Source organism: Panthera uncia, chromosome D2 (assembly GCF_023721935.1).
Source record: "Panthera uncia isolate 11264 chromosome D2, Puncia_PCG_1.0, whole genome shotgun sequence".
NCBI lineage: Eukaryota > Metazoa > Chordata > Mammalia > Carnivora > Felidae > Panthera > Panthera uncia.
Genome location: NC_064818.1, coordinates 31,603,454 through 31,629,411, shown reverse-complemented (window position 1 = coordinate 31,629,411; position 25,958 = coordinate 31,603,454). Strand labels below are relative to the sequence as shown.

Genomic DNA, 25,958 nt, shown 5'->3' with positions numbered 1-25,958 from the left:
GTGGAAGGCCTGGGAGGAGGGCACTCTTCCCTTCTGAGCCCTGCAGCCTTGCTCACTCTGGGCCTTTGCATTTCCTTCTGAACCGTGAGGGGGAAGTGAAGCAACCTAATATAGGTGCTTAATGTGTGCCAGGCTTAGAAGAATATAGCTTAGAAGTGAGGCTCTCTAAGCACATTACCCCCAAATGATGGAGGGGTTTTTTGTTTGTTTAAGATTTTATTTTTAAGTAATCTCTACACCCAATGTGGGGCTCGAACTCACTCGCATGCTCTGATGACTGAGCCAGCCAGGAGCCCCCCAGATGGTGTTTTTTACAGGAATGTATTAAGGTTACATGTTGACACAATTCTTGTTAAGATGGTGACTTGAGGGACGCCTGGGTGGCTCAGCTGGTTGGCCGTCCAACTTCAGCTCAGGTCATGATCTCACAGCTCGTGGGTTGGAGCCTGGCATTGAGCTCTGTGCTGATGGCTCAGAGCCTAGAGCCTGCTTCTGATTCTGTCTCCCTCTGTCTCTGCTCCTCCCCTGTTCACTCTCTCTCTCTCTCTCTCTGTCTCAAAAATAAATAAACATTAAAAAAAGAAAAAAAAAGATGGTGACTTGGAAAGATGTTAGAAGAAAGGAGGACCAGAGGGGAAGGAGGTCAAAGGTGTCCCCTACTCTGAAGCCAGCTCTGCCACAGCTCAGACCCCCATCTCTTGCCCAACTGCTGGCTTCCTCTGCCAATGGTGAACCCCAGTTATGACTTTATATACACATTTCTTCACTAGTATCCCCATTTTATAGATGAGGTAACTTAAAGTGACTCGCTCAAGGTCACTGGCTAAAAAAAAAAGAAGAAAAATGTCGAGTCAGGATTCGAACCCAGATTTCACTAACTACAGCATAGTGGCCTTAACCACTAGGGACACTACTTCCCTTCCAGGACCTTAGCCTTTAATATTCCTCTAAACTGGGTGGCAGGCATAATAAAACAATAAAGTATTTTTACCCTGCCCTCCTCTCTTCTTAGCCTGAGGGTCTGAGGCTGGTGAGAGAATCTTGTGTTGTTTGAGCCAAGGGAGAGGGGAATGAGCAAGCAGTCAGCCAGCCAGGGCCTGAGGGGAACCTGGGGGTACCCCTAAAGAACCGGGAGATATGAAGCAAGTGCATAAAATGAGATCAGGAAACTGCAAAGTTTTCAGCACTGATTGTGAAGGAGGAGGCAGGAGGAGGCAGAGGAGAGTCATAAAAGGGCTGAAACTCCCTCTGGGTCTTAAAGGAAGGGGGAGGGTTTGCAGGCAGGACAGAGGGATGACATCCCTGGTGAAGGGCACTGGAATGAGCAAAGTCAGGCCAGAGAAGGGAGCAGGCCATACTGACCTGTACCTAAAGACAGGGAGTGGTAGGGAGTGTGGTGGGCCATCAGCCTGTATAGGGCAAGTAGGGCCCAATATCAAAGGTCTTGAAAGGCAGACCGTGGAATCTGACAATAGGAAGCTATTGTAGGTTCTAGAGTAATACCCTGATGAGCTAGGAAATAGAAATAAGAAAGGTAATCAGAACAAATTTTATAAGCCTGGAAGCATTTTCCAAAGTTGGATGTTATTTGTAAGTCTATAAGCTTTATTAGCTTTCGGTCTTAGCAACAAAGGAATCTTTCCCAGCTTCTCTTCAAGAGCCCACCCAATACCTGGGACAAAGCTCCCTGTTGGGTCTGAGAAAGCCTGCCAGCTCCCATCTGGGGGCCCTTCTGTCCAGCTGGGGGGCATTTGCAAGCCCTATGATGAGGAAAGCCAGTCTGGCTTCAGGGAGATGGCGACTCAGCTGTACTTTCTTGGGAGTCCAGGCCTCAGTCTGACCAACTAAGAAGAGGGGCCCCTGGGTGGCTCAGTCTGTTAAGCATCCGACTTCGGCTCAGGTCATGATCTCACAGTCTGTGGGTTCGAGCCCCATGTTGGGCTCTGTGCTGACAGCTCAGAGCCTGGAGCCTGCTTCACATTCTGAGTCTCCCTCTCTCTCTGCCCCTCCCCCACTTGCACCCTGTGTCTTTCTCAAAAAATAAATAAACATTTAAAAAAGAAAGAGAAACAAAGAAAAGTGCGCTCGCTGCCTCCTGGTCTTGGAGAGGGGTTAATGTTTATTGTGCCATCGAGTTCTTGCCTCTAAGTACCAATAAGACTCTGTCTTGGAGCTGGGCATGGTTGTTTTCTTTGTTCTTCCTTTGTGGCAAGGGATACACAGCTGTGAGCATTGGCGCTGCTCTTAATTCCCCGGAAAGTGAGCCCAGACACCATCCAAAGGCTGAGCACCGTACACTCCCAGCTCCCACCCTGAGGGGCCGAGAGTGAACGAGGTCAGCCACGGTCAGAGGACAGTCATTCAAGGGCTACGGCCTGTGTTTACGAGTCTGTGAAACATTACTAACCCCCATCCCACCCAGCTTTCACAGGGTGGCTATCAGGAGGATGAGCTAAGAAACTGAGGGTGAGGGTTCTCCTAAAACTGCTCTGGGCAACTTATTTGTTACCAGCGTTTTCAGATCCAGTTCTAACCCAAGTTCATTCAATTTGGGGAACAAGTCACCCAGCTCTACCAAAGAGATGTGAGTCTTCTCAACTATCCCAGAGTTTGAGACTGTCAGAATCACTGACGAGAATGCAGGTTCCTGGGGCCCTGCCCCAGGTGCACTCAGCCAGAATCTTCACCAGAGCCCGGGGATCTGGGTTTTAACCTGGGCCCCACACACTCAAGTGGGAAAACTACTGTTTTAACATCGGGCAAACAAGGCCTGCCTGGGACCAGGAAGAGAAACAAGGGAGATAACAGCTTTCCAAAGGCCGGTGTGGGAGGTCTGCCCACACCCGCCACCCCCCCCCCCCCCCCCCCCCCCCCCCGCCACGATGGTCAAGGGGAGGGAGAAGTGGGAAGGGCCTTGGCCTTCATCTGGCCCAATCCCTATTTCACTGATAAGGAAATTGGGGCCCAGAGAAGGCAATGAGTCCCAGTCACCCAAGGAATTCCCTTAGATAGGCCTGCAGTCCCCTTGCTCAGAAGGCCTCACCACCCCTCCTTTTCTGCTTCCATGTGCATGTGTGTCTGTGTGCCTTGTCCATTCTGCACCTGCCAGGGCCACACCTCCTCCCAGGAGCAAGCCATACTCCTAGGTGCCCTAGGTTCTTGGTCTAGTAAGAGGCTAGAACTAACTCCATTTCTTGGTGCTCCTGCTCCCTAGCCTCTTACATTCAGAGATCAATTTTGTGATTTTCGTGACTGCATAACAAATGGAACTGTGACTTTTTCATAGGAGGAAAAAGAAGTCTCTGGAAGTCCTTCGAGTTTCTGTAAGTGCCTTGGGCTTCTATACCCTGTACCCGGGCCTTCTAACCCAGAGCAACCAGGTGAGCTCTCCCTACTGAGCTCGGTGGGAGGTCTGACTCAATGCCTCACCTTCCAGGGCTTTCCAGCACTTTTCCCTGGTAGCATCAGCCAGCCATGGGAGCCAGGGTTCTTGGCACAGATGGCACACAATCCACATACCTCCATTACCAGGCTGGCAGGCAGCCCCGGAAAAGGACAGAGCAACACACGGGTGGACCCGAGTCTGAAGAAACTTGCCTTTTACCGGCAACCATCCCCCTCTTTTATTTCACAGCACTGACGAGACTCAACTGTTTTAACAAACCTTTTTTTTATTAGAAAAGTAAAAAATATTGCATAGGTCTTAATACTTGAACATCAAGTGTATTCATGAACAGCGAGTATCTTCATGTAAACAGTTCTAGATGGAAGACCCAGATGGCACTCTTCTGGGGGAGGGGTTCCAGCCCCCACCCCACCCCAATCAGCCCCATCCCCTCACAGCTCAACTCCCCAGTACACATTGGGGGAGGGGAGGGAGGGGCAAATGCAGCTCCCAGGTGTATTTTTTCTTCAAGTGTCAAAGATCCCCAAGTGATCCCAACACCCACCCCTTCCTACTCTTACATTCATGCGTCTGTAAGATAGCTGCCTAGAACAGGTCAGTAGTGAAGCTCTGATCAAAACAAAAACAAAAACAAAAACCAAAGGTACAAAAACAAAGAACACATTTGGCCCCTTCAGACCATGAGATACACAAAACCGCCTTGACCTCCCCCCTCCCACCAGGGCTGCTACCAGGAGCACACAACCCCTTGCAAAGGCCAGTGCAGCCCAGCTGCTCACCTGGCTGTCACACCACTGTTGTCTTAACTGTCAGTAACGATAAAAATAATAAGGTACATGCTACATACACATCCAGCCAGAAGCCCAGTTGGCCCCTAAGCCTTTGTTTCATGCTACAGTACTGAGGGGCATAGGCCCCCAACCGGGAGCTACCTGCACACCTCAGTGAGCTTCCTAGGAAACACAATGTTCCCCCCACCTCCACCTTCCTCCCCTCAGGTGGCTGTTGTCAGTTTGCTAACGACAGGCGTCAATCCCTCAGCTCCTGCCTGCCAACCTCCACCTCAAAATCAAAAGTTGAGTGGTCTCTGGCGTGGGGGCAGGGTAGCCCCCCCCCCCCCCCCCCCGAGGCTCAAGTTCAACACTCCTCAATGAGCAGCTGCTCGGAGCTATACAGCTTTTTCTTGATGACTCGGAAGCCCGTGCTCAGCGTCAGGGACTGGCTGAAACCGGGGACGAAGGGAGAGTTGGCAGAGCTGAACAGCCCCTGGATCTTAGGCCAGAGGCGTGAGTCCAGGCGCAGCACGAGGGTCAGCTGGAAAGTGGGCACCAGGCTGGGGTCGAGGGCCAGCTGGCCGACGCTGTGGCAGCTCTTGCCTTGCTCTACGCAGACGTCCAGCAGCGCCCCCCGCAGGCCACACGGCTCGCTGTAGGCCAGGCGCAGTAGTTCCTTGCCCACCTGGCTCACCAGCTGGCTGGGCATCAGCAGGCGCGCTGGGCGCCGTGAGCCCAGCCGCGCCTGGGACAGGCTCTCCTGCAGCAGCTGCATCAGGTTGGCACACAAGTGCTCATCCTCAGGGTCGCTGAGCAGCTCGAAGTCGGGCAGGGACACCCCATCCAGGTATGCCGAGTCTGGTAAGGGAGAGCACACAAGAGAGGGATATAAGAACAGCTCCAAAGGCGGGGGGGGGGGGGGGGAGGGGGGGGGGGTGCTCTTGCGTTAAGAAACCAACACTCCTTCCCACTCTGTGCCTCAGTTTCTGCCCCACACTTGTACCCTATACTCCAATCTCCGTCCTCCATCCCGCCACCCCTCCGCAATCAGGGTTCTGATGGGATAGGAAGACAAGGCGGCGTTGACCCCTTCCAGAGCGGTGCTTTTTCACCTCCCGGGCCCCGTGAGTCGCGTCCAGTCTCCGCCCACGGCTTACCTTCCTCCGGCCCAAAGCCACTGTTGCTGCTGTCCAGGGACTCGCAGTCCGAGCTCTCCAGGCTCGCGCAGCGACCAAGACCTTCTTCTCGGGCCGCCGACCCCCAGGCTGAGCGCGGCGGCTGATCTGGGGTGTGAGTTCGGGACAAGGACGACGATGAAGAGGAGGAGGACGATGAGAAGCGATCCCAAAGGCTAGGCATGATGAGGACGGACGCCAGGACGTTTGCAGTTGAGCTCTGGACGCAGGAACGCAGAAAACGCTGTAAGACAGGAGGCGCACGGACCCGGCGTCAGTCTGGGGGCTGGACCAGACTGAGAGCGCTCGGACCCTCAGGATTGAGGCCTCCCCACGCAGGAATCAGTACATACTGAAAGGACACTTACCAGCTAGCTCGGTCGGCGAGAACTGCTAGGACAAGTGCGTACTGCCGCTTGAATGGGTGCGCGAACTGGTATCAACCCCCGCGCACTGCCCAGACCTGTCCCTTCTACCCACCCGCACCTCCCCCTTGGCCTGCCGCGGTCCCTAGCACCAGCACCGAGAGGCCTATAAGGACTAGAGCGGAGAGGCCACGCCTCCTCAGCGCCTCAGCCCAATCCAGATCCGGGAGTGTGGCCCCCCTCGGCCAATGGGCTCCGGGCGCACGTTCGCAACGTTCTCTCCTGCCCGGTGACAGAGGTCTGGCCCCGCCCCCGCTGAGCCCCAGAACGCTCCCAGCCGAACCCCGCGCCGCGGCCACGCCCCCTTTCTGGAAGGGATCCGCGGCGGCTGCAGCTGCCAAGGTCCCCGAGGGCGCTCGCGGCAGGGGAGGATCAAGGAACGACTTGTTTATTATAGGGTCCTGTTGCTGGGGGAGGGGGTAGCCGTGACCGCGCGGGGGGAAAGGCAGGGGAACTTGAGGGGGCGGCGGGCCGGGAAAACGGTTGCCCCCAGCGTCTGGGAACCTGAGACTACAGGCACAAGTAAGCGCTCGGGTGGATGCCTGTGGGACGGCGGCGCGGGGAGCAGACGTTAACCCGGCCGGACCTCGCGCACATACCCCACGCTAACCCGGCCTTGCATAGGGTCGGAATATGGGGATGGGGTCCAGGCAGGGCTGGTCCCAGCACCGAGCTCTCTTGCAGCGCCACCAGTTTGTTAACTCTACAGCCCCAGGGGGTGGGTTAATGGGGGAGGTCCATGCCCCCCCTCCCCCACATATGATCCTCGTCCGCTAGATCGTGTCCGCTCCCACCCCCAACTGCTTCCAAGGAGAGAGTTTGGCGAGGGTGGCTAGAAGAGGTTTGTTGGGCTCGGGTTCCTAGCGCCTGGTCTTGGGTCTGAGAACGGGGACTCAAATTCGATGAACACAAGGGCCCTCCGCGGGCCCTACAAACCGACAGCGGTTTGGTGGTGTCTCCCCCGCCCTCTGTACCCGAGAGTCCTCGGGCGTCTGCCGGGTCCTAGCGCCCCTCCTTCCAAGGCGCTTTGTGTAAAAGAACCGGAGAGTTGCATCAGGACCAAGGACTAGATCTCCGGAAAAGTCCGGGAGTGCAATGGCCATCCCCTGTTTCGTCATTCAGGCGGGGCCACAGGATATCTGGCTTGATGGCAGTGCTCGGGGACGAATAATGATTGCTGAGGGTGGGAGGAGGTTCGGACTTTACGTCTTTAAAGCCTTATCAATCTGGGACACCGGGATCCTGATAGAAGAGGGAACCAAATTTACAGCAGACGCTCCCACTCCGGGAGCCTAACCAGATCCGACTGGCAGGCCTCGCCTCGGGGGCGGGCTTGCGCGTGACAGATGACACTTGCTGGAGGTCGGGCCCCTGCCATCCCCACCCCCACCTAATTAAAAAAAAAAAAAAAAAAAAAAAAAAAAAGGCTGACCCGTGGGCCTTTCGGGCAAACCGTGACTCGAACCAGAAAGGACCGGAATTGAGGCCCTGCACCGCCCCCCGTCCCCCATTTTCCAGATGGAGGAACCAATTATGGAGACAAATTTATGGATAAAAAATAAATTAGGGGGAGTCAGATTAGGAGATAGCGTTAAGATTGCCGCACAACAGAATAGTCTTTTGGCCGCTGGGGCGATTAAGGCCTGAACACTGGCCCTTTCTTCCTGTCCTCCGAGTTCCAGTCACTTACTGGGAGCCTTAAAGACACCAGGGTCAGGGGGGTTAGGGGAAGTGCTTGGAGGGCTGGTGGCGGTAGGTGACATTCTCTTGAAATCACAGTTTACTGAGGTGGGGTGACCCGTATGGATGTGGCCTTGTCGCCAGGACAGAAGGTTAGGGAATGAATCCATCAGAGTGCAATTCCCTCTTCCCACCAGACAGACTGGGTTGGGGACACCTGAGACAGAAGGAGATAGTTTGGGGATGTTTTTCTTTTTCATCTCTCTCTCTCTCTCTCTCTCTCCCTCTCTCTGTGGCAGGAAAAAAAGGAAATATTTCAGAAAAAAAATGTGGAACACTAAGAAAAATAGAGGTTTTTAAAAAAGTGGATATTCATAAGCAAAAGAATCCAGAGACTGTGTGGAGAGCTCAGTTCACCAGTAACCATTCATATTCAATATGGTATTTGTGTGGTGCATTTGAGTGTTTGTGTGTGTGTTGAATATGTGCAGTGTGTCTGCAGTGTAGGGTTTGTGCTTTGTATGTATTTTGTGTGTATGTGTGTGGAGTATCTGTGGTGTGAGTGCGCTGTATGTGTAGATCTTAGTGGGTGTTGGTTATGGTGTGGTGTATGTGAACTGTGTGTGTGGTATATATGAATTGTGAATGTGGTTTATATGTGGAGTATACGCAGCGTAAGTGTGGGCTGTGCAGTGTGTGTATGTGTGTGTTATTTGTGTGGCAGCGAAACATGGTCATGAAGCAGTGTACTAAGCACATTTTATCATTCACTGTCTCATTCTGTTATTGCCAAGTTTTTCCCAAATGGGAAGGCCTGTGTTAATGGGCACTGAGTAATTTTGTTTCTTTTCAAAAGAAATCCACTAATGTTGCTGCCTCATTGTGTTTTCTAAAAATATGGAAAAAAGGACCAGCAGTCTTAGCCCTGGACGTCTCTCCTAGAGCAGAAGGGGTGGGCTGCAGAATAAACAATCACCTACAAGGAGGACTGGGGGCCGGGGAGGCTCCAAACGACTTTCCTCACTGACCCCCTTCTCCCCTGTGAAGGAGGGCTCAAAGCCCCATACCATTATCTTCCAGGAGAACCTTTGGACCTGGAAGAGGAATTTCTTAACTGTTAGCCCCTCTGTGGAGTCAGGGTAAAGGGCGTTGATCCATCGTGTGAGGGGAAGGGAAGGGTAGGATCCCTTCCATCTGGCTGGGGCTGCAAAGTCTTCATTACCACCCCACTTACCCCTCCCACTATTGAAGCAGATGGGGGTGTGGGAAACACCTAAAATGTGCAACTCCTGGGGGAGGAGGAAGCTCAGTCTCCTCACCTCTAAGCCAGGCCTCCTTGGAGACCTCAAAGATCCCATAAACCCTGCATTTGGTGTGCTTCTCTCTCCCTACTACTCCCCTTGGGCCTAAGCTGGCTGCAGGTCAGACTTGCCTGAACATGCCCTTGCCTGAAGCTTTGGAGACCCAGCTCTGGCATCCCTGCAGCCAAGAAGCCTTCCCCAGCACGCCCACCCCCACCCTCCCATCCCTTAGGTGCCCCTCCTCATGTCATCCTTATACCTGTGTATATCTCTTGTTAATAATTGTTTCCACTTTAGTCTTCTTATTGGACTATGAGCTTCTTGAGGATGGTGTTCTACTCTCCTTAACTTCCAGTGGACACCACATAGTAAAGGCTCAGTGAACATTCCTTGGATGAACAGATGAATGGATGGCTGGCTGGCTGGCTGGCTGGATAAAGCAAGAAGGTGAATTTTCCCAGAATTGTAGGCCTACATCTGGATTCCCAAGACCAAGGTGGGCCTTTGGGGTGGACCTTCAGAAGACCCGGATGCTACGTTTCTATCCTCCTTCTGACAAGTGCTGCCCAAAGTCTTGGATGTATCTGAACCTTTTCCTCCTTTCTCAGCTCAGGTCTGGGAGTAGGGCTTCTAAGGCTCCAATTTAGTTCTCCAATTGGAAGATAGCACACAACCCAAGGAAGCTGGGGAGAGAGGGGACATTGTGTAGAGGGCTGATGTGGGGAATCTTTTCAAGCAATTAGTACTTTACCTTCAAGTGCTTCAAAATACTTAAAAAAATCTTTTGACATAAAATTCACATACACATTCACAATTTTTTTTTAATTTTTATTTTTGAGACAGAGAGAGAGAGAGAGAGAGAGACAGAGCAAAGGGGATGAGGGGCAGAGAGAGAGGGAGATCCAGAATCCAAAGCAGGCTCCAGGGTCTGAGCTGTCAGCACAGAGCCTGACAGGGGGCTCGAACTCATGAACTGCAAGATCATGACCTGGGCCAAAGTTGGAAGCTTAACTGACTGAGCCACCCAGGTGCCCCACGATGAACAATTTTAAAGTGAACGATTCAGTGGCATTCAATTAATTTCCAACCTTGTGCAACCACTATCTCTAATTCCAAAACATCTTTATTACCTCAAAGGAGACCCCAGATCCAAGCGCTGGGTCACTCTCGTCAAAATCCTTTTGAAGTTTATATTCCCTTGTTGGAATAGGGTTGCTCCTTTGCCCAACTCCAGAGGGCATCCTTCGCTTTTGAGTCTGTGCATTTACATATGTCTTCTAGGGAATTGTGCTCGAGGGAGCACGGGTCACATAGACGTAATGTGCAACATGGACAGCAAGACAACCACGGGGAGACTGGCTGAACTCTGAGCAGGAGTGGCCTAGTGTCACGTCCTGGGTCCTGAGTGACTCAGGCCTCTGGAGCTGGTAACCAGGCCCCATGTCCCAGTCACTGTGGCCAGAGCCCTGACCACACAGACACTGCCTCCGCCCAGGCCCTGCTCTATTCCCGTGGGACCTGCCACAGCCTGCAATTGAAAGTCAATGAGCACTCACTCCTGGCCTCCTGCCTCTCCGGGTTCAGGCGGTTTTTGTCCAGCGCACCGATTCCCAGGGCCTCAGTCTGGCAAGTCGCCCGAGTCGAGTTTGGGAAGTTAAACCAGATCTTGGGGTGGGAACCCTAGAAGTCGGGATGGGAACCCCTGAAGGCCAGCCAGCTTGCCTGCGAGGCTCAGCTTGGGCACCTTCGCAGTTCTTTGGAAACATCTCATTGAAGGTAGTGGAGGTGGCGGGAGGAGCCAGTGGGTCAGGGCGGTGGGGAGAGGGTGGAGGGGTGTGGTAGGAGGTGGGGACAGTGGAGCCAGCAAAAGTGTTCCCAGGACTTCTGCGGCTTTTTTACTTGAAAAACAACAAACGACCTTGTCAAAATAAGCAGGGCTGTAAGTGCACCCAGTTTATTAGGAGGGTTGTGAAAAGCTATTGACAGCCCAGGGCTTCAGGTAGGATTTTGATTGCACTGTTGCAAGAAGAACTAAAAACTCAGCGGGGAGTCTTTTTGCAAATGAAATTACTTTTTGAAATGGAAATACTAACAATACAATGTATTGTATAGGCTTAAAAAGAATATGTCTTAAAAACTACCATCTATACCCTTGAGGAATGAAAACAGTGCCATTCTACAGATGAGGAAATTGAGGCCCAGAGTGAGTCCAGGAATCCTTTCAACCAATGGCTTTCAAGCCCAACTGATAATTAGAATCATCTGGGGAACTTGTTACCATAGATTCTCATCTCTCCACCCCCTATTTTAATTTGGTAGGTCTGTGTGGGGCCCTTTCGTACAACAGCCCCCTAGGCGATTCTGACGCTCCGCTCCATTTTAGTTGGAATGTCTGCTGACCTCTCAGAAAGGTAGGTCCTCAAAGAAATGCTGGATTGGCTCCCCAGCCTATGAAAGGGCCTGCCTGTGGGTTGGGGTGGGTTAGGGGCAGGTGACGTGGCGTGCAGTTGTGAAGACTGGGCCCACACAGGGTCATGGTGAGCTCACAGCCAGCTAGTTCTTCTGGGCCCCTAGGTTTCACAAGTCATTTCCTTCAGGAACAGGGCAAGGGCAGGGGGAACCCCACAAAGGGCTGGCTCAATAAACCACCGTGTCAAAGGATGGGGTTTTTGAGAGCTAGTGGGATAGCCTGGTGGAGGATCCTGACAGACCTCCCTTTACCCCAGCAGTGGTGAGAGGCACAGAGGCTTACCAGACTTCCACTGCTCCCCGCCTTGTTTCCCACATAGCCAGAGGGGTCAAGGGGTCCTAGGGGACACAGCCAGACTCCAGGACACCGGCTCTTTTCTCACTAATCCACCGGGATGCCTCTCAGGAAGGAATCCCATATGTTCCAGGGTGAGCTTTCAGCCAGCTTCCCAGGATCCTTCTCCCACTCGGGCTTCTGAACCCTTAAGAGGAAAGAAAACAAAGAGGAGGGAAGGCCAGAGGCAACACCCCTCTCCAGTTAGTGCCCAAGGCCTAAGCTAAATGTCCCTTGATTTCTGGCCTTGTGAGGGGACAGGAATAACCTAACCTGAGTTCAGGTTATGTAGCCACTGTGCTGTGGCCTGAAGCAGCTTCTTGGAAGCATGACATGTCTTTGAATTCCAGTATTTTTTTTTTTTTTTTTTTTTTTTTACAAATAATGCAATCTTGCATTCTCTTTTTACATGTTATCTGTAATTAATCTGTGTTAATTTTAGTAGCAAACTTTTTATTTATTTTAATTTTCTTTTAACATTTATTTATTTTTGAGAGACACAGAGCATGAGCGGGGAGGGGCAGAGAGAGAGAAGGAGACAGAATCTGAAGAGGCTGCAGGCTCTGAGCAAGCTGTCAGCACAGACCCTGATGTGGGGCTCGAACCCACAAACTGTGAGATCATGACCTGAGCCAAAGTCGGATGCTCAACTGACTGAGCCACCCAGGACCCCCACTTTTACTTATTTTTTAAGTAACCTCAGCATGGGGCTCGAACTCATGACCCGGAGATCAAGAGTCACATGTATGCTTTACCAACTGAGCCAGCCAGGTGCCCCTAGTAGCAAACTTTCATCAGTTAATATTACTTAATTTCTCCCTTCCCCTCCCAAAACAAACGAACAAACAACCCAGTAAAACCTTTAAAAAAAAATTTTTTTTTTTACATGTATTTATTATTGAGAGACAGAGCTAGACAGAGCATGAGCATGGGAGGGGCAGAAAGAGAAGGAGACAGAATTTGAAGAAGGCTTCAGGCTCTGAGCCGTCAGCACAGAGCCCTATGCAGGGCTTGAACCCACCAACTGCGAGGTCATGACCAGAGCCGAAGTTGGATGCCCAACCGACTGAGCCACCCAGGTGCCGCCCCACCCTGCCCCTGCTGGTAAAACCTTTTAATAAAAAAAAAAAAAACACTGCGATTATCCTGTGGTTTCATGTAGTGTTGGGATTTTCTTTTTTTTTTTTTATTTTTTTTTAATTTTTTTTTCAATGTTTTTTATTTATTTTTGGGACAGAGAGAGACAAAGCATGAACGGGGGAGGGGCAGAGAGAGAGGGAGCCACAGAATCTGAAGCAGGCTCCAGGCTCCGAGCCATCAGCCCAGAGCCCGACGCGGGGCTCGAACTCACGGACCGCGAGATCGTGACCTGGCTGAAGTCGGACGCTTAACCGACTGCGCCACCCAGGCGCCCCATGTTGGGATTTTCATACCCCAGTTTTGAAAACCCAGAACTAGAGCGTCTCAAAGGCCTCTTTAACTTCCACAAGGATTGTAGTGAAGGAAAAATCACGAGTTCCCTGGAGCTGCTTTTCTACAACTCCCAGGCCTGGCCTGTAGCGGGGTGGACCATCTGGAAGATGTCTGCCCAGGAAGATAGAAACAGGCGGTCCAGGTCCAGCCCTTAGAGTTTTCTTGCCTTTTGGGGGTTTCCAATTGCCGTATATCAAAAGGGAAGGAGGGGTCAGAGTGGGTTTGTTCTTCAAGGTGGGGGTGGGGTGGGGGTGGGGGTGACAAGAAAGATCTGAGCTGCCACCATGGGGACAGCCTGAATCCAGGCTCACAGCTTGCCTGGACTGTAAAATGAGCTCACTAATTTTGCTTTTTGAGAAACAAGACACCAGGAGGGCTGTCTAGCCTCTGGGTACCCCAATGGGTACCCCAAGGGGTTGAGGTGAATGAGGCTGGATTAGAATGCTCAGCAGAGAGGTCCAGTTGACCCTCTCTCACTGTCAGAATCTTTCTGTCAGTGGAATGAACCTTAAAGTCTTTGAATGTTAGGGCCCGAGGGCCCTGGAAGAGTACCTCTTCCAGCCTTCCCACCTGCCCACTTTATGTACAAGGAACCGAGCAGGAGGGTGAGTAGGCCTGTGTTGCCTGAGATCTCCCACTCTCCTGGCAGTTAGACCTCATTCAGTCTTCAGGAACTTTCTTTTCTCGGGCTTGCACCACTTCCTCACCCCCCTGCCAAGCCTGTCTGTAATTTCACTCAGAAGTGTGTTTTTAGTAGCCAAAGGTTTGGGAAACACAGGTCTATGCGAAAGGCAGCTGCCCAGGGTCTACTAGGCTTTTTTCTGAAATTCCTTGGCTGGCAGGTGATTGGGAACTGCCAGTTCTACCTGGCAACTTTGCCACGTGCTCACAAAGATCTGTGACCTTTCTGGAGCTCTTTGTGGTTTTAAGAGCACTTCCATGTTCTAAAGTATTTTCATAACGCCACCAATAAAAATAACTAATACTGTATAGTGTACTGGTGCCTCACCAGTGTCCTTTTACAGGTAAGAAAACAGGTTCAGATAGGCGCAGTGACTTGCCTAAGGTCATACAGTCATTCGGGTTGGAGCCATGACTCTAGATCTAGGCTCGTTTCCTTAACGCCACCCCACCCCACTGACAGGCTTAGTTGTGAGCCAAAGGGGACTGTATGGCTGGAGATGGGGGGCACTGCGTGTTGGAGAGTGGTGGTATAGAAGAGGTAGAGTGAGCACCTGGAATTGCTATGTTGTTGTTAACAAAAAAACTTTCTCTCCTGGGTTGGTCCTTGTGTTATCGAATAGGGTTCTGCCTCCCCCTGCAGAATTCAGCAGGGCCCGGCAGTGCTGACTCAATAACAAAGCAGACTGCCACCCAACGGGTTTCTCTTTAGCTAGACACCCTCAGACCCAGAAGTGACAGTCCACCACATACCCCCCCTCCAGGTATCCTTCCTGATGGCTCTGGTCCCCTCTAGGAAGGCCAATCTGGGAAGTGGTGCACCAAAAGTGGGCTCTTTCCCTCCCCACAGCGTCCCTTTTGTAACCCACAAAGGACTGGCTTTGGCACAGGAAGCCAGGAGCCAGGAGCCAGTGCTGAATCTTTTTGTGCTTAAAAAACAAACGCAGAGAAACACAAAAAATTCTAGATCTTCAGATTCTGCTCTGGGAAGAGGTGCACACAAGAGCTGAACCGACTTCCCCAGATATCTATAGCAGCGGTCTGCAGTGGGGCCAGCCGGGATGGGGGAAGGGAAGAACCCCCTGCTCTCCCCTCCTCCCCCCATCCCGCCGAGGTGAGCCCTCAGGGGAGCCCGGCCGTGGAGGTGACAGATGCAGAGCAGCTGAATGGGGGGCGGGGAGGGTAGGTTTGTCTCCGCGGACCCCCTACGGGGTAAGCCGGGACGTGACTTGGAGAACGTGCTTCTGGGGGACCGGTGGGGGAGAAGAGTGGGACTGAGAGAAAGGCGGGGCCGACTCCGGCCCCGCCCCCCGTGAGGAAAGAGACTCCTCCTACCGTCCGGGGGAACGCTGTCCCGCCACAGATGCTGAGCTCAGCGTTTCGCTCAGGTCGCGGGGCTGCCGGGTGGGGGCAGGGCGAAGGGGCCGGCGCCTTTCTGTTGAGGGCAGAAGAGGGGGAAGTGGGGGAGGAGGGAGAGGCAGAGGAGGCCCTTACAACCCTGAGGCTGTAACTCTCCTCCGACCGGGTCCGCTAACAAAGCGTTCTCTGTTGGTGTAGGGGAGGCCTCCTGGGTGCACGCAAAACCTAGAGGGGCGGTGGGGGGAGCGTCTGTGAGTCATCACCCCAAACCCTGACTTAGCCCCAAGAACCCGCGTCAGAGAGGCCAAGCCCTGTGCCCTCTGACCCCAGGATTTGTTTGATGGAGGGAGTGCAGAGAGCAGTGCCTGCCCCTGGAAGGCTGCAGGCCAGAGCCGCCCAGGCCACCTCCAGCTCACACAGGAAGGGACTTTTATTTACGGCAACCTTGAAAAGAGCAGAGAATGATCAGCTGGGGAGGGGAAGGAAGAAAATCCTTTGTACCCACCTGGCATAAACGGTTACCCAGGCCAAACGGGTGGGTGGCTATTTTTGAGCTGACCTACATACCTATTTGCCTCTTTATCTTTTTTATTATCACACATGGTTATTATGGGAGCTTTTCTTTAGCACTTGGTGCAGCTGCTGCATTTGCTGAGGGCTGCACAATGAGGCGTGTTGCCTCAATCTCCTGGAAAGTTTTAAGAGTCTCTGATCCTGGAAAGAAGGACATCAATAGGTCTTGCAGGAGCTTCCCCAAGCTGTTTCCCCAGAGAACAGGATCCTAATCCTGAAGCACCAACTCCAGAGCTGGCCAGCCCTGGAGGCAAGAAATGACATTCAGATTTGACAGCAATGTTACTGGGTTTTGCTGAGGCTGGCCTAAAGCCCCCTTAGCCTCTGGGCCTCCCATTACAGCGAAAGTTGATCTTGTGGTCCTGCCGGGGCCCCGCTCTCTGGCAGGTGAGGTTTCCCTTTACAGACAGAGCAAGTGAGGCACAGAGATGAATTGTGGACAGAAGTAGCTAGGATTTACTGCTCCAATTCTGGAGGCAACTCTTTTTTTTTTTTTTTTTTAAGTAGAAACAGGAAGAGCCTGGCGATTTCTCTTGATATTACCTTTGTTCAACATCACTAAGGCCTCCCTCTTGAGCCTTTTAATACCTCCCCATTGTCCTTAGAGCAAGTCTGTCTCCTTCCCTTGGCCTAGCGAGCCTTTAGGGCAGCCCCTTGCTATCTCTAGATTCATCTTCCTCCCACAGCCCAGGAGGGGAAAATCACATATGGCTCTAATTACCTCTGAAACGCTCTTAAATTTTCCATAAAGTACAGTATGCAGGGCTTTGTGTATACAACTTTGCACAGTAATATGTATGTAGATGTGCAAAATATATACAGCCATGTACTGTAGATCATAAAGGAGGACATCAAAGTATAAGCATATAATTTACAGTATTTTTAATCACACTAAAGAGAAACAGGTACATAGACCTGGACGTGAGACTGGCAGAGGTAACAGCAGATTTCTGTCTTGTCCTATCTGGTGACCTCTCGAGTAGAGTATGAAATCCTTGGCCTGGAAGGAGAATGAGGATACTCGCACTCCTTAAACTATTCTTTTTTGCTTGGGTTTTTCTTTCAATGCCGGTATAATTCACTTCACCCAGGTTCCCTGTGCCGTGTGGGGAGTCTTTCCTCTGTGCTGTCAAGTGTCTTCCCTTCCAGCTGGCTCCTGTCTTCACACTAATTACTCTTCCTGGATGCCTTTCTAGCTCCTTCTAGCTCTGACTGCAGGCTGGTCTCAAGTTCAGGGCCCTCCAGGAGCCCTCTTTGAACATAGGTGGGAATCTCCATGTTCCCCTGCTGGGGAGTAAGGACAGGGAGTCCAACCCAAACCTGCCTGACTTTGAAGCCCTGCTCAGTTCAGAGGGCTGGGATGTGTTCCTCTCTCCTCACTTGACATCGTGTGTTGAAACGATCCCATCCTGGGTCTGAGGCCACATCACACTGTAAACTCCTTCATGTATTTTAAATCTTTAAACACCCACTAACACCGCCACCACCTACACACACACACACACACACACACACACACACACACCCCTACACACACACACCTACCTCTGTATGTTAGATATGCTCAGCAAGTATTTGGCCCAGAATTGAATGGAACTAGAGCCTACATGTGACTCAGGGTCAATGTGAAATCGGTGGGAAGTCTCCCCTGCCCCCTCCCAGGCAGTGGGGAACTTGCTTCCTGTGAACTCTGATAGCATTTATTACTGTCACAGAAAGTCCAAACTGAAAGGGGGATTTCCCTTCTTGTCAGATGAGAAGACCAAAGGGAAGTATCCAAAGCAACCCTGAATGGGAACCAGATCCCACAGTCCGCTGGCTTACACTGGCCCTCTCTCCCTTCACCTCATCGCCTCTTCAGAGAGGCCTTCCCTGGTGGCCCCATCCCTTCTTCTCCTCTATTGTTTCCTTTCAAGGCACTCAGTCAGTATGGAATTATACAGGTATGTATCTGTGTGGGCCCCCAATGCCTGTCTTTCCAACTAAACTGCAAGCTTCAGGAGACCAGGGGTTGTATCTGTTTCATCCTGGAGCTCTAGTGCAGGGCAGGTCCACAGAGTTGCCAATAAATATATATGAGCAGGAAAAAATAAGTATCCATATGGCCTGAGAACCTCCTCATAGGTGCCTAGGGCAGCACTGAGATTGGATCAAAAACCATAGAGTTGACAAGCCTCGAGTGCCCTGTCTTGAGGAGCTTAAGGTTAGGAAGGGAGATGAGACACCTAGTGAATAGCCTCACACAAGGAAGATGGTTGAGTCAGGAACGCCGGACAGGCCAGGTGTTGTTGCTGTCAAGCGACCTGGGAAGGACAGACTGGAGGTCGGAGGCCTGGGGCAGGGAACCAGTTAGATAGTGATTGCAAAACCTGAAAACCACTGAAGGGTCACAGCAGGAGAATGGTTAAAGAAATACTATCTCCACGCCACAGAATATTATGTGGGTGTGAAAAAGAGGGAGGTAGACTTTGGAAAGATGTCCAAGATATATTGCTAGGTAAAAAGAACGAGTTGCAGAACGGTTTGTGTCCTCTAATCTCATTCTGAAGCAAAAACAGGACACTCCCCTGCAGACACACGTTGAACTGTGTGGAGAAAACAACTAGAAGGATGCTGGAAAAACTATTCACAGATGTTATCTCTGAGGGATGGAGGGGAGGGCGAGGTTTTACATTTTCACTTTGCACCTTCTGCACTGTTGAATTTTGACCATGAACTCAGTACTTTCACAAGAGTTTTTTGTTTTTGTGTTTTGCTATTGCAGAATTGGGGGGTGGGGTGGGGGTTGGGGTGGGTAAAGAGGTGGGGGTGGGGCTGGAGCAGTGGAGACTGCACAGTGAGAGGGCCCTGACAGGAGGACCTAGAAAGGTGGAGGAAGAGTCTGAGAAGGCTATGTGGGTCCGAATGGGGAAAAGGGGGGTTACTGTGGAGACACGGTACCAAAGTGGAGGTGGAATGTGAGAAGCACTGTGTAGGATGTGGGGGTCTCATTCAAGGTGACTCACCCCCACAGTGCTGGTGACCCTGGGCAGGGGACAAGGAGCCCAAGGCCAGGAAACTGACTTTTGGGAACAAGGGCAAGAAAACGAAGAAGGTTGACCTTTAGGACCCTACGGATTCCTTGGCCGGCTCACCATCCTTAGGGTACAAACCGTTCTGGCTGCAGCGTGGAAACAAACAGAGTGAGGAGGGGCCAAAGCCAAAGCCGGCTGGAGGAGGAGGTCTGCCTTTCCACAGGCTGCTGTGGTGTGCCGCCTGGGTCCCCGCCCTCCTCCTGCTTGCTCTTGTGGGCTGATGTCCAGGCCCTGGGTGAAAGGCCAGGACTTCTGGCCCCTTCCGGAGATGAAGCCCCTTCCCAGGACCCGGAGCAAAGGAAGCCAGAACAATGCTGTTCATGGAGATTGGGGGGAGAGGGAGCTCAGTAGGGGCACGGAGAAGTTTCTTGGCTCAGATAAGCCAGTAAGAGCCTAGAGAAGGTCAAAGATGAGGAATGTTCTGTGATTTCTAAGACAGCAGCTCATTTATCTCATAAACACTTGCTCTAAGCCTGAGTCCAATGGTAATACTGTCTCCATTGCAAGCTGGGTAAGAGCCCTCCTCTGAGGGGCTGCATTTGAAGGCTTGTCTCTAGGTCTCTCTACAAAAGGCCCTCTGAAAGGATGAAGGGAAATGTTTGCCATGTGCCATGAGGCACCTCCATTTAGTCTAGTCTGCACTACAACCTTCCAAAGGAGGTATTCTTTGATATCCTGGGAAACTGAGGCTGGGAGGATGGTGCTGTGTCCCTGACCACATGGTTAGGAAGTGTTAAAACTGGGATTTGAACCTGGGTGTGCCTGTGTCCCACTTATAATTTGGTTGCTTGGAGCTTAGAACACATTTTCCCATCAAAATAATGCTGTAAGTGGTGGTTTGGTTGCCATAATGGCCTAGCTCACCCAGGGTATAGCCGGAATTAATTCTATGTTTCAGTGTGGTTGTGGATGAATCAGGCTTCTGCGGGCTAGCCTGGAAACCCACTGGAGAGGGAAAATGCATTTGAGGGTGTGCCCAGCTGGGAACTCTTGCCCTCACTGCAGGGCCTGATTCAGGGCAGACAGGAGATATGGTGGCTCAGGGAGCACTTGTTCATTTCCAGAGCTCTTCCGGTAAGCCCTGGTGAGTTCTAGCTGAACTCACGAACTCACGGGAGGGGGGCAGAGCACTTGTCAGGTTTGGGGTTCATAAGGAAGGGAGTGCCATGAAAGAATGCTAGTTTTCAGACTCTGCACACCTGAGTCCTTTTTCTTCCTCACACTGCCTCTCCACTCCCTGCAGTCCTCTTACCCCTTCCTCCAGGATGATGGAAAACTTGGAAACAAGATCTAGGGTTCATTTTCCCCATTCAGTCTGGTAGCTGCCTGGGAAGTGGGTGCGCCGGTGACAATGAGTGCACAGGGTCAGGAGCTTTGAGAGTAACTCCAGGGAGGGCATCCACTCATTCATTGATTCGCTTGCTCACTTATTCATTCAGCAAACATTCGCTGTGGGTATGCTGGGTACTGTGCTCTTTCCTTTTGTGGCACTTCCATTGTCCAAAACATCCTGGGCACGACTGCCTTTGGGTCTCGGACCCAGAATCTCAGCATTAGAAGGAATGATTTTTTACAGATGGAAACTGCAGTCATCCATTAATTCAGGAAGGTCTGAGCGTCAGGCTAAATACTGAGAATAGTCAAAGCCTGAAAATAGAGGTCCAGAGAGAGAGGTGGGAAGTGATTTTCCCAATATCTCAGTCCAGGGTCCCCATGCCTGGACCAGGACGTGCCCCTTCCGGCCACACCCATAGCCTTCCTGCCTCAAGAGGTGTCCCAGCCATCTTATAGGATTCTTCTGGTTTCCCCAGTAATGGAGTCTGGAGTCTGGAGCCTGGAGAATGGCCCCAGAGAAGTAGTGGGATTCCTTCCTCACTGAAAACACCAGTGCCTGGGCTCTCCCCTGGAGAGCTAGCTTTCCTGTTGGGGGAGTTCAGAAGTCTTAGAAGGCTTTCCTCAGTTCTTTCATGAACCACCTGCTCTCTAAATTCCAGGTCTTCACAGGCACTATAACTTCTGTGGGAACCCCCCTTTTCCAACCTCCTTCATCTGGCTAACTCCTACTTCCTTTGGGTCTCGGCTGAAAGACCCCTTTCTCGAGGACTTTGCTGGGCCCCCAACCTAGTTAGTTCTCCCTGCTCCGTGCGCCCCCACAGCAGCCTGGACTTCCCCCCAGGCTAACCAGGGACGCTTAGGATTGTTCTTGCTAACTGAATGCCTGTCTTTCCACTGGACCGTGGTCTCTAGGAGGAGCAGACACCATGGCTGCCTTTCCTTTGTTTGTATCTTTGTTTTTAGCAATTGTATCCTCGTTGTCTCCATCCATGCTTAGTACACAGTAGGTGCTCATTGTGCAGTTGTTGAAGGACTGTGATCTGCAGCTAAAGGCAAGGCGTTCCAGTGAGTGACTTTCATTCAGGTCATTCAACGACTGTCTATCCAGGACCAGCACACACACAGGATATAAAGATGACTTGGAAAAAGAGGTTTACGATCTAGTAGAAGAATTTATCATTGAGAACCCCTTCTAAGAACTGCAAAAGTCTCCTTTTGCCAGAGAGTCTCCATCCTCTCCTAAGTTCCCCTTTCCCTCTCTGCTGGCCTGTTGGTACTTGGCTACTTGGCCTGGAGCCCAGCATGTGCCTCTGAGTTCCAGGAGGCACCCAGGCGCAGCACGACCTGGGACCGGAGGCCTGGTGTGGTGCTGCACAAAGGCCCGTGGCAGCGGTTCCAGGGAGCTCATGCACAGTGCAGAAGTGAGCACTAGTGCTCCCCGGGCTCCGGGCAGAGCAGAGGTCAGGCCATGGGTCCTCTGGATAGCTTTGTGCCACATGCATGAGCCTTGAGCTGTTTTGGAGAATTTATGAAAGAAGCGCCTTATTCTCAAGTTCACCTGGAGAGAAACTATGAAGGCAAAGGCTCACATTCGGTTCAAGGGTTTGAAGTGATGTCTCCAAATCAAATATCCCCAAAGCGTCCCTGGATCCCACAGCCATGAATACTGACCACAGTTGCTCCTACCAGTTCCCTGGAGCCTCAGTTTTTTCATCTGAAGGATGTTTTGTCATGTGGGACACGAGAGGCTGTTGCATGAAGAATGAATCGGAATGTAAGTGCTGCCCCAGGAGGGAGGACACGGTGGAGGTGGCCTCCCAGGGACCCTGCAGTGGCCCTCAGGCAGGTACTGGCAGCTGAAACCGAGCGTGGGGGAGAGGCAGCACTAGGACCCAGGGGCTGAGTCTGGAGCCTGCTCAGCCAGGCGAGTTCACAGCCAGAACACAATGTTCTCAGTGTACCCACAGGAAACCCTAAAGAGAAGAACTGCACATGGCCCTCTGCTGGGTGTGTTCTGGTCCCAGCCTTTGATTCTTTTTCCTAACCTCAGTCCCCACTTTCACATCCTGCAACCTGCAGAGCCGCCTGCCCCACCCTGCTGGGCTGGTCCCAGGCCCCAGGAGAGCAATCAGTGCAGGAAGCCCAGGGCCTTGCTGGCCTTCACCATTTTCAAATAAGACCCGTTTGCCTCTAACCTTAGTTTCCTGAATCAGCCCTTTGTGATGGAAACTTTTCATAGTGCGGAAGACAGACGCGGAGGACAAAGCTGAGTTTCTACCGAGGCCAGGGTCTTGGCTCAGATGCAGGGAAACAGCTGATGCCTCTGAACCACCTCCTCCCTTCCTCCCTGAAGGCCAGACCCCACCTGGGACGGGGCGAGGGCCTCCACTGCTGCTGCATTCATCAGAAGGAACTGGGAGCTGCCCAGGGAAGCAGGGCCAAGTTCGGAGCAGAACAGCCTGTGATGTGGTTCCTCGTTTTTATTTCCACGAATGCTATAATGTGTTGTCCCACCGAGCTATTTTTATTGAATGAATTTTTTTTTTTTAAAGCAAACCTCCACAAAACCAACAGCCCTCTGTTACACTGAAGGACAAGGTGAACTTTTCACTTCCTTCCCCGCAGCCTATCAGTTCATCTGTGGTTTGGTGTCACCCACACTTCTGTGCTATATTCAATCTCAATTTTTGCCTCTTTGCTTCTGAAGCCACACAGCAATGCTCTTAAACCCATGTACCTCCTGCAGGTTGCATGAGACTTTGAGACTTTCAAAAGAGCCTTAGTGAGTTCCCACAGCTGATTGCAAAATGGAGGACTACCTGCCTTCTGGAAGGTATGGAGGCCAGATGCCAGCCTCTAGGCGGAGGTGGGCCCAAAGAGAGAGGCTGTGGGAAGCCAGCACCACCCAGCATATTCTGGCTAACTACGCTGTGGGGGGCTGCAGGCAGGGAGCAAAGTTCTGGGTGATGCACTACATATCTGCCTCGTTAACGAGGGGCCTGGCCATTAAAAAATAAACCCCAGTGCTTACTTATACTGAGCTCCGTTCATAGGACTCCTTCCACTCTGGCATTTCTGTCCTTTTCCAAGTACTGGTTCATAAGAGAGTTTTAGAGTGTCCTCACCCCAGGTCTGTAAAGAGATTCTAGTGGGTGCCACCCAGACTTGCCCAACCTCAGGGGTTATCTTGGAGGAAGGGCTTCCAGAATGCTGCTCCTCCCCAGGCAGTGTGCTCAAGGCTCACAGCCCCCAAAAGCCCTGGGTTCTAGTCTTAGTTTTTTCTTTTTCTTTTTCTAAAGATTTCTTTTAAAGTAATCTCTACACACAACATGGGGGCTCAAACTCACAACCCAGAGATCAAGAATCGCACGCTCCACCTACTGAGCCAGCCAGGTGCCCCTAGTCTTAGTTTTTTCACTTTGTTGTGTGACCTTGTACAAGTTGCTTTCCCACTCAAGGCTTTAATATCCTCATTTATAAAAGGAGAGGGTCTGGTTAGATGTCATGGTTACAGGTGGAATTATGTCCCTCCCCCAAATTCAGATGTTGAAGTTCTAACCCCAGTAGCTTAGAATGTGACCTTATTTGGAGGTAGACTTTTTTTTTTTTTAATGTTTATTCATTTTTTTGAGAGAGAGAGAGAGAGAGAGAGAGAGAGAATGCAAGCAGGGGAGAGGCAGAGAGAGAGTGGGAGGCACAGAATCTGAAGCAGGCTCCAGGCTCTGAGCTGTCAGCACAGAGCCCGATGTAGGGCTCGAACCATGAGATCATGACCTGAGCCGAAGTCGGATGCTTAACCCACTGACCTGCCCCAGGCACTCCTGGAGGTAGATCTCGACAGAGGCAATCAAGTTAAAATGAAGTCAGTAGTGTGGGCCCTAATCCAAAATGATTGGTATTCTTATAAAAAGGGGAAATTTGGACACAGAGGCATGCACAGAGGGACAATGAGTAAAGACACAGGGAGAAGATGGTCATCAACAATCCAAGGAGAGGGGCGCCTGGGTGGCTCAGTCGGTTAAGTGTCCGACTTCGGCTCAGGTCATGATCTCGCGGTCCATGAGTTCGAGCCCCACATCGGGCTCTGTGCTGATGGCTCGGAGCCTGGAGCCTGTTTCGGATTCTGTGTCTCCCTCTCTCTCTGACCCTCCCCCGTTCATGCTCTGTCTCTCTCTGTCTCAAAAATAAATAAAAACGTTAAAAAAAAAATTAAAAAAAAAAAAACAAAAACAAAAAACAATCCAAGGAGAGAGCTCTGGAACAGATCCCTTCCCTCACGGCCTCCAGAAAGAACAAACCACGGGGACATCCTGATCTTGGACGCTTAGCCTCCACAGCTCGATACAATTAAGTTTCTGTTGTTTAAGCCACTTAGTCTATGGAACTCTGTTAAGGCAGCTCCAGTAGACTGTTAGGGGAGCCTTAGCCCGAATGAATACAGTTGCCAAGACCCTTCCTTCAGCTCTTGGGCTATGGTATTCTTTCCTGCCATCTCTCAGCCTCTCCTAGTGAGTAGATTATGTCATGTGTGAGGGTGCTTAGCACGATGCCCCACATACAGTAATCCTCACTAGATCTTAACCATGACGAACACTCTTAGTGTTTCCAGTGCCTGGACATTATTTGTACCTACCTGCCCTGCCTGAGACCCTCTGTGCCAAAATGAGAGGTGTGGGTTATGTGCCCAGGACCTCGCGGTCACATCTTCATTAGTGAAGCCTTTCCCATCCCCCTCAGCAGCTTTTAAATCTAAGAGTACTAAAACTGGCAACTCCAGACCCTCTTTTTTTTTATGGAAAGCTCATTTTGGCCACAGAGCCAGAAGGACTCCAGGGATTGCAGAGGCTCAGAACTGGCAATTGTTTCTCTGTGCTCGAACGAGATAATCCCTGGGGTCACGAAGAGCTACAGAATTCTGAGGCTGAGACTCAGTGTTTCTGCTTGCCTAATGAGGCAAGCACCCTGGAGAAGGCTTGACTGCAGGTGGGCCTGGGCTCCTAGCCAGCAAGGTTCTGCCTCCTCCCTGATCCTCCCCTTGCCTCTTGCTTCTTTTCTAGCTCTTGGAACGAATACTGTATATTGAGAGATGGCATGGGGATGATGTCCTGCTTTCCTCCTGGCTCCCAAGTCCATAGGTCTCTGGAGGCCTTACGGCCTGGTGCTCCAGCTGCAAACGCAGGCTGGCTGAGAGAGTCTGATTCTCCTTCTCATTATCAGGAGTGCGTTCAAAACGCACTCTAGGCTCGAATGTTGAGCCTTGAGTCTTCTCTGGGCAGACACTGGGTCCAGGATAGCAAAGTCCTAGGTTGTCTTCCAGGCAGTATGTGTTTGAGAGCCACGTTGCCCCGACTTCATAGAATATTCCAGATTCACTATATTTTGGAGACTCTGCAGAAGGTTAAGTGGGTAGAATCTGACTTCAGCAGCCCCCAGACGTGACCTTTGGGTTTGCTAAACAAATGAAATGCCTGTGTTTGTGTGGTTTATCTTCAAATATATGCCTGGAGATTTCTGAGAATAAGGAGTGAGGGAAAGAGGGCATTCAAGCCTACTTGAGGCTTTCAGGGTCAGGGAAAGAAGGAGGAGAAACTGTTTGGGGGGAAACATCTCTCCACAATGTCCATAGATTTTAAATTTGATCACTTCAGGCTGCTGCTTATTCTGGCTTTTGGCTCAGAGCCCAGAAGGGAGGCTCCTTCAATAATTCTCACTGAGCTTAGGACATCTGCCTTTCCCTAAAAGTCAGTAAATAAATACAAATGGGAAAATGCTTAGTTTCTCGTCAGAGCAAAAATACTGTTCACCACCTAGTGGCCTGCGAAAATCACATCTGAAGCATTATACCAGCCAGTCTAATCCTCCCAGGCCCCAGGAGCCTGCTTTCTAAGTTATTTACTGTG

General features: G+C 51.4%; 1 protein-coding gene and 1 long non-coding RNA gene across 3 annotated transcripts; one reads left to right on the top strand and one right to left on the bottom strand.

Annotated features, from left to right (window-relative positions):
* Nucleotides 1–3,653: 3,653 nt before the first annotated feature.
* Nucleotides 3,654–5,867, bottom strand: DDIT4 (DNA damage inducible transcript 4). Of its 2 annotated transcripts, none has more exons than XM_049645197.1 (3): nucleotides 5,723–5,867; nucleotides 5,337–5,598; nucleotides 3,654–5,037 (listed from the first exon to the last, which is right to left on the bottom strand). In XM_049645197.1, the coding sequence occupies exons 2-3, from the start codon at nucleotides 5,536–5,538 to the stop codon at nucleotides 4,544–4,546; spliced, it is 696 nt and encodes a 231-aa protein (XP_049501154.1). In that variant the 5' UTR covers nucleotides 5,539–5,598; nucleotides 5,723–5,867; the 3' UTR covers nucleotides 3,654–4,543. The 2 variants fall into 2 exon arrangements, with proteins under 2 accessions (XP_049501154.1, XP_049501155.1); XM_049645198.1 differs by having other exon boundaries at nucleotides 5,337–5,574.
* Nucleotides 5,868–5,870: 3 nt separating this feature from the next.
* LOC125932712 (uncharacterized) lies at nucleotides 5,871–17,488 on the top strand. The gene is made up of 3 exons (XR_007460730.1): nucleotides 5,871–6,301; nucleotides 11,080–11,171; nucleotides 17,403–17,488. It is a non-coding gene; the product is annotated as an uncharacterized LOC125932712 (long non-coding RNA).
* Nucleotides 17,489–25,958: the final 8,470 nt, after the last annotated feature.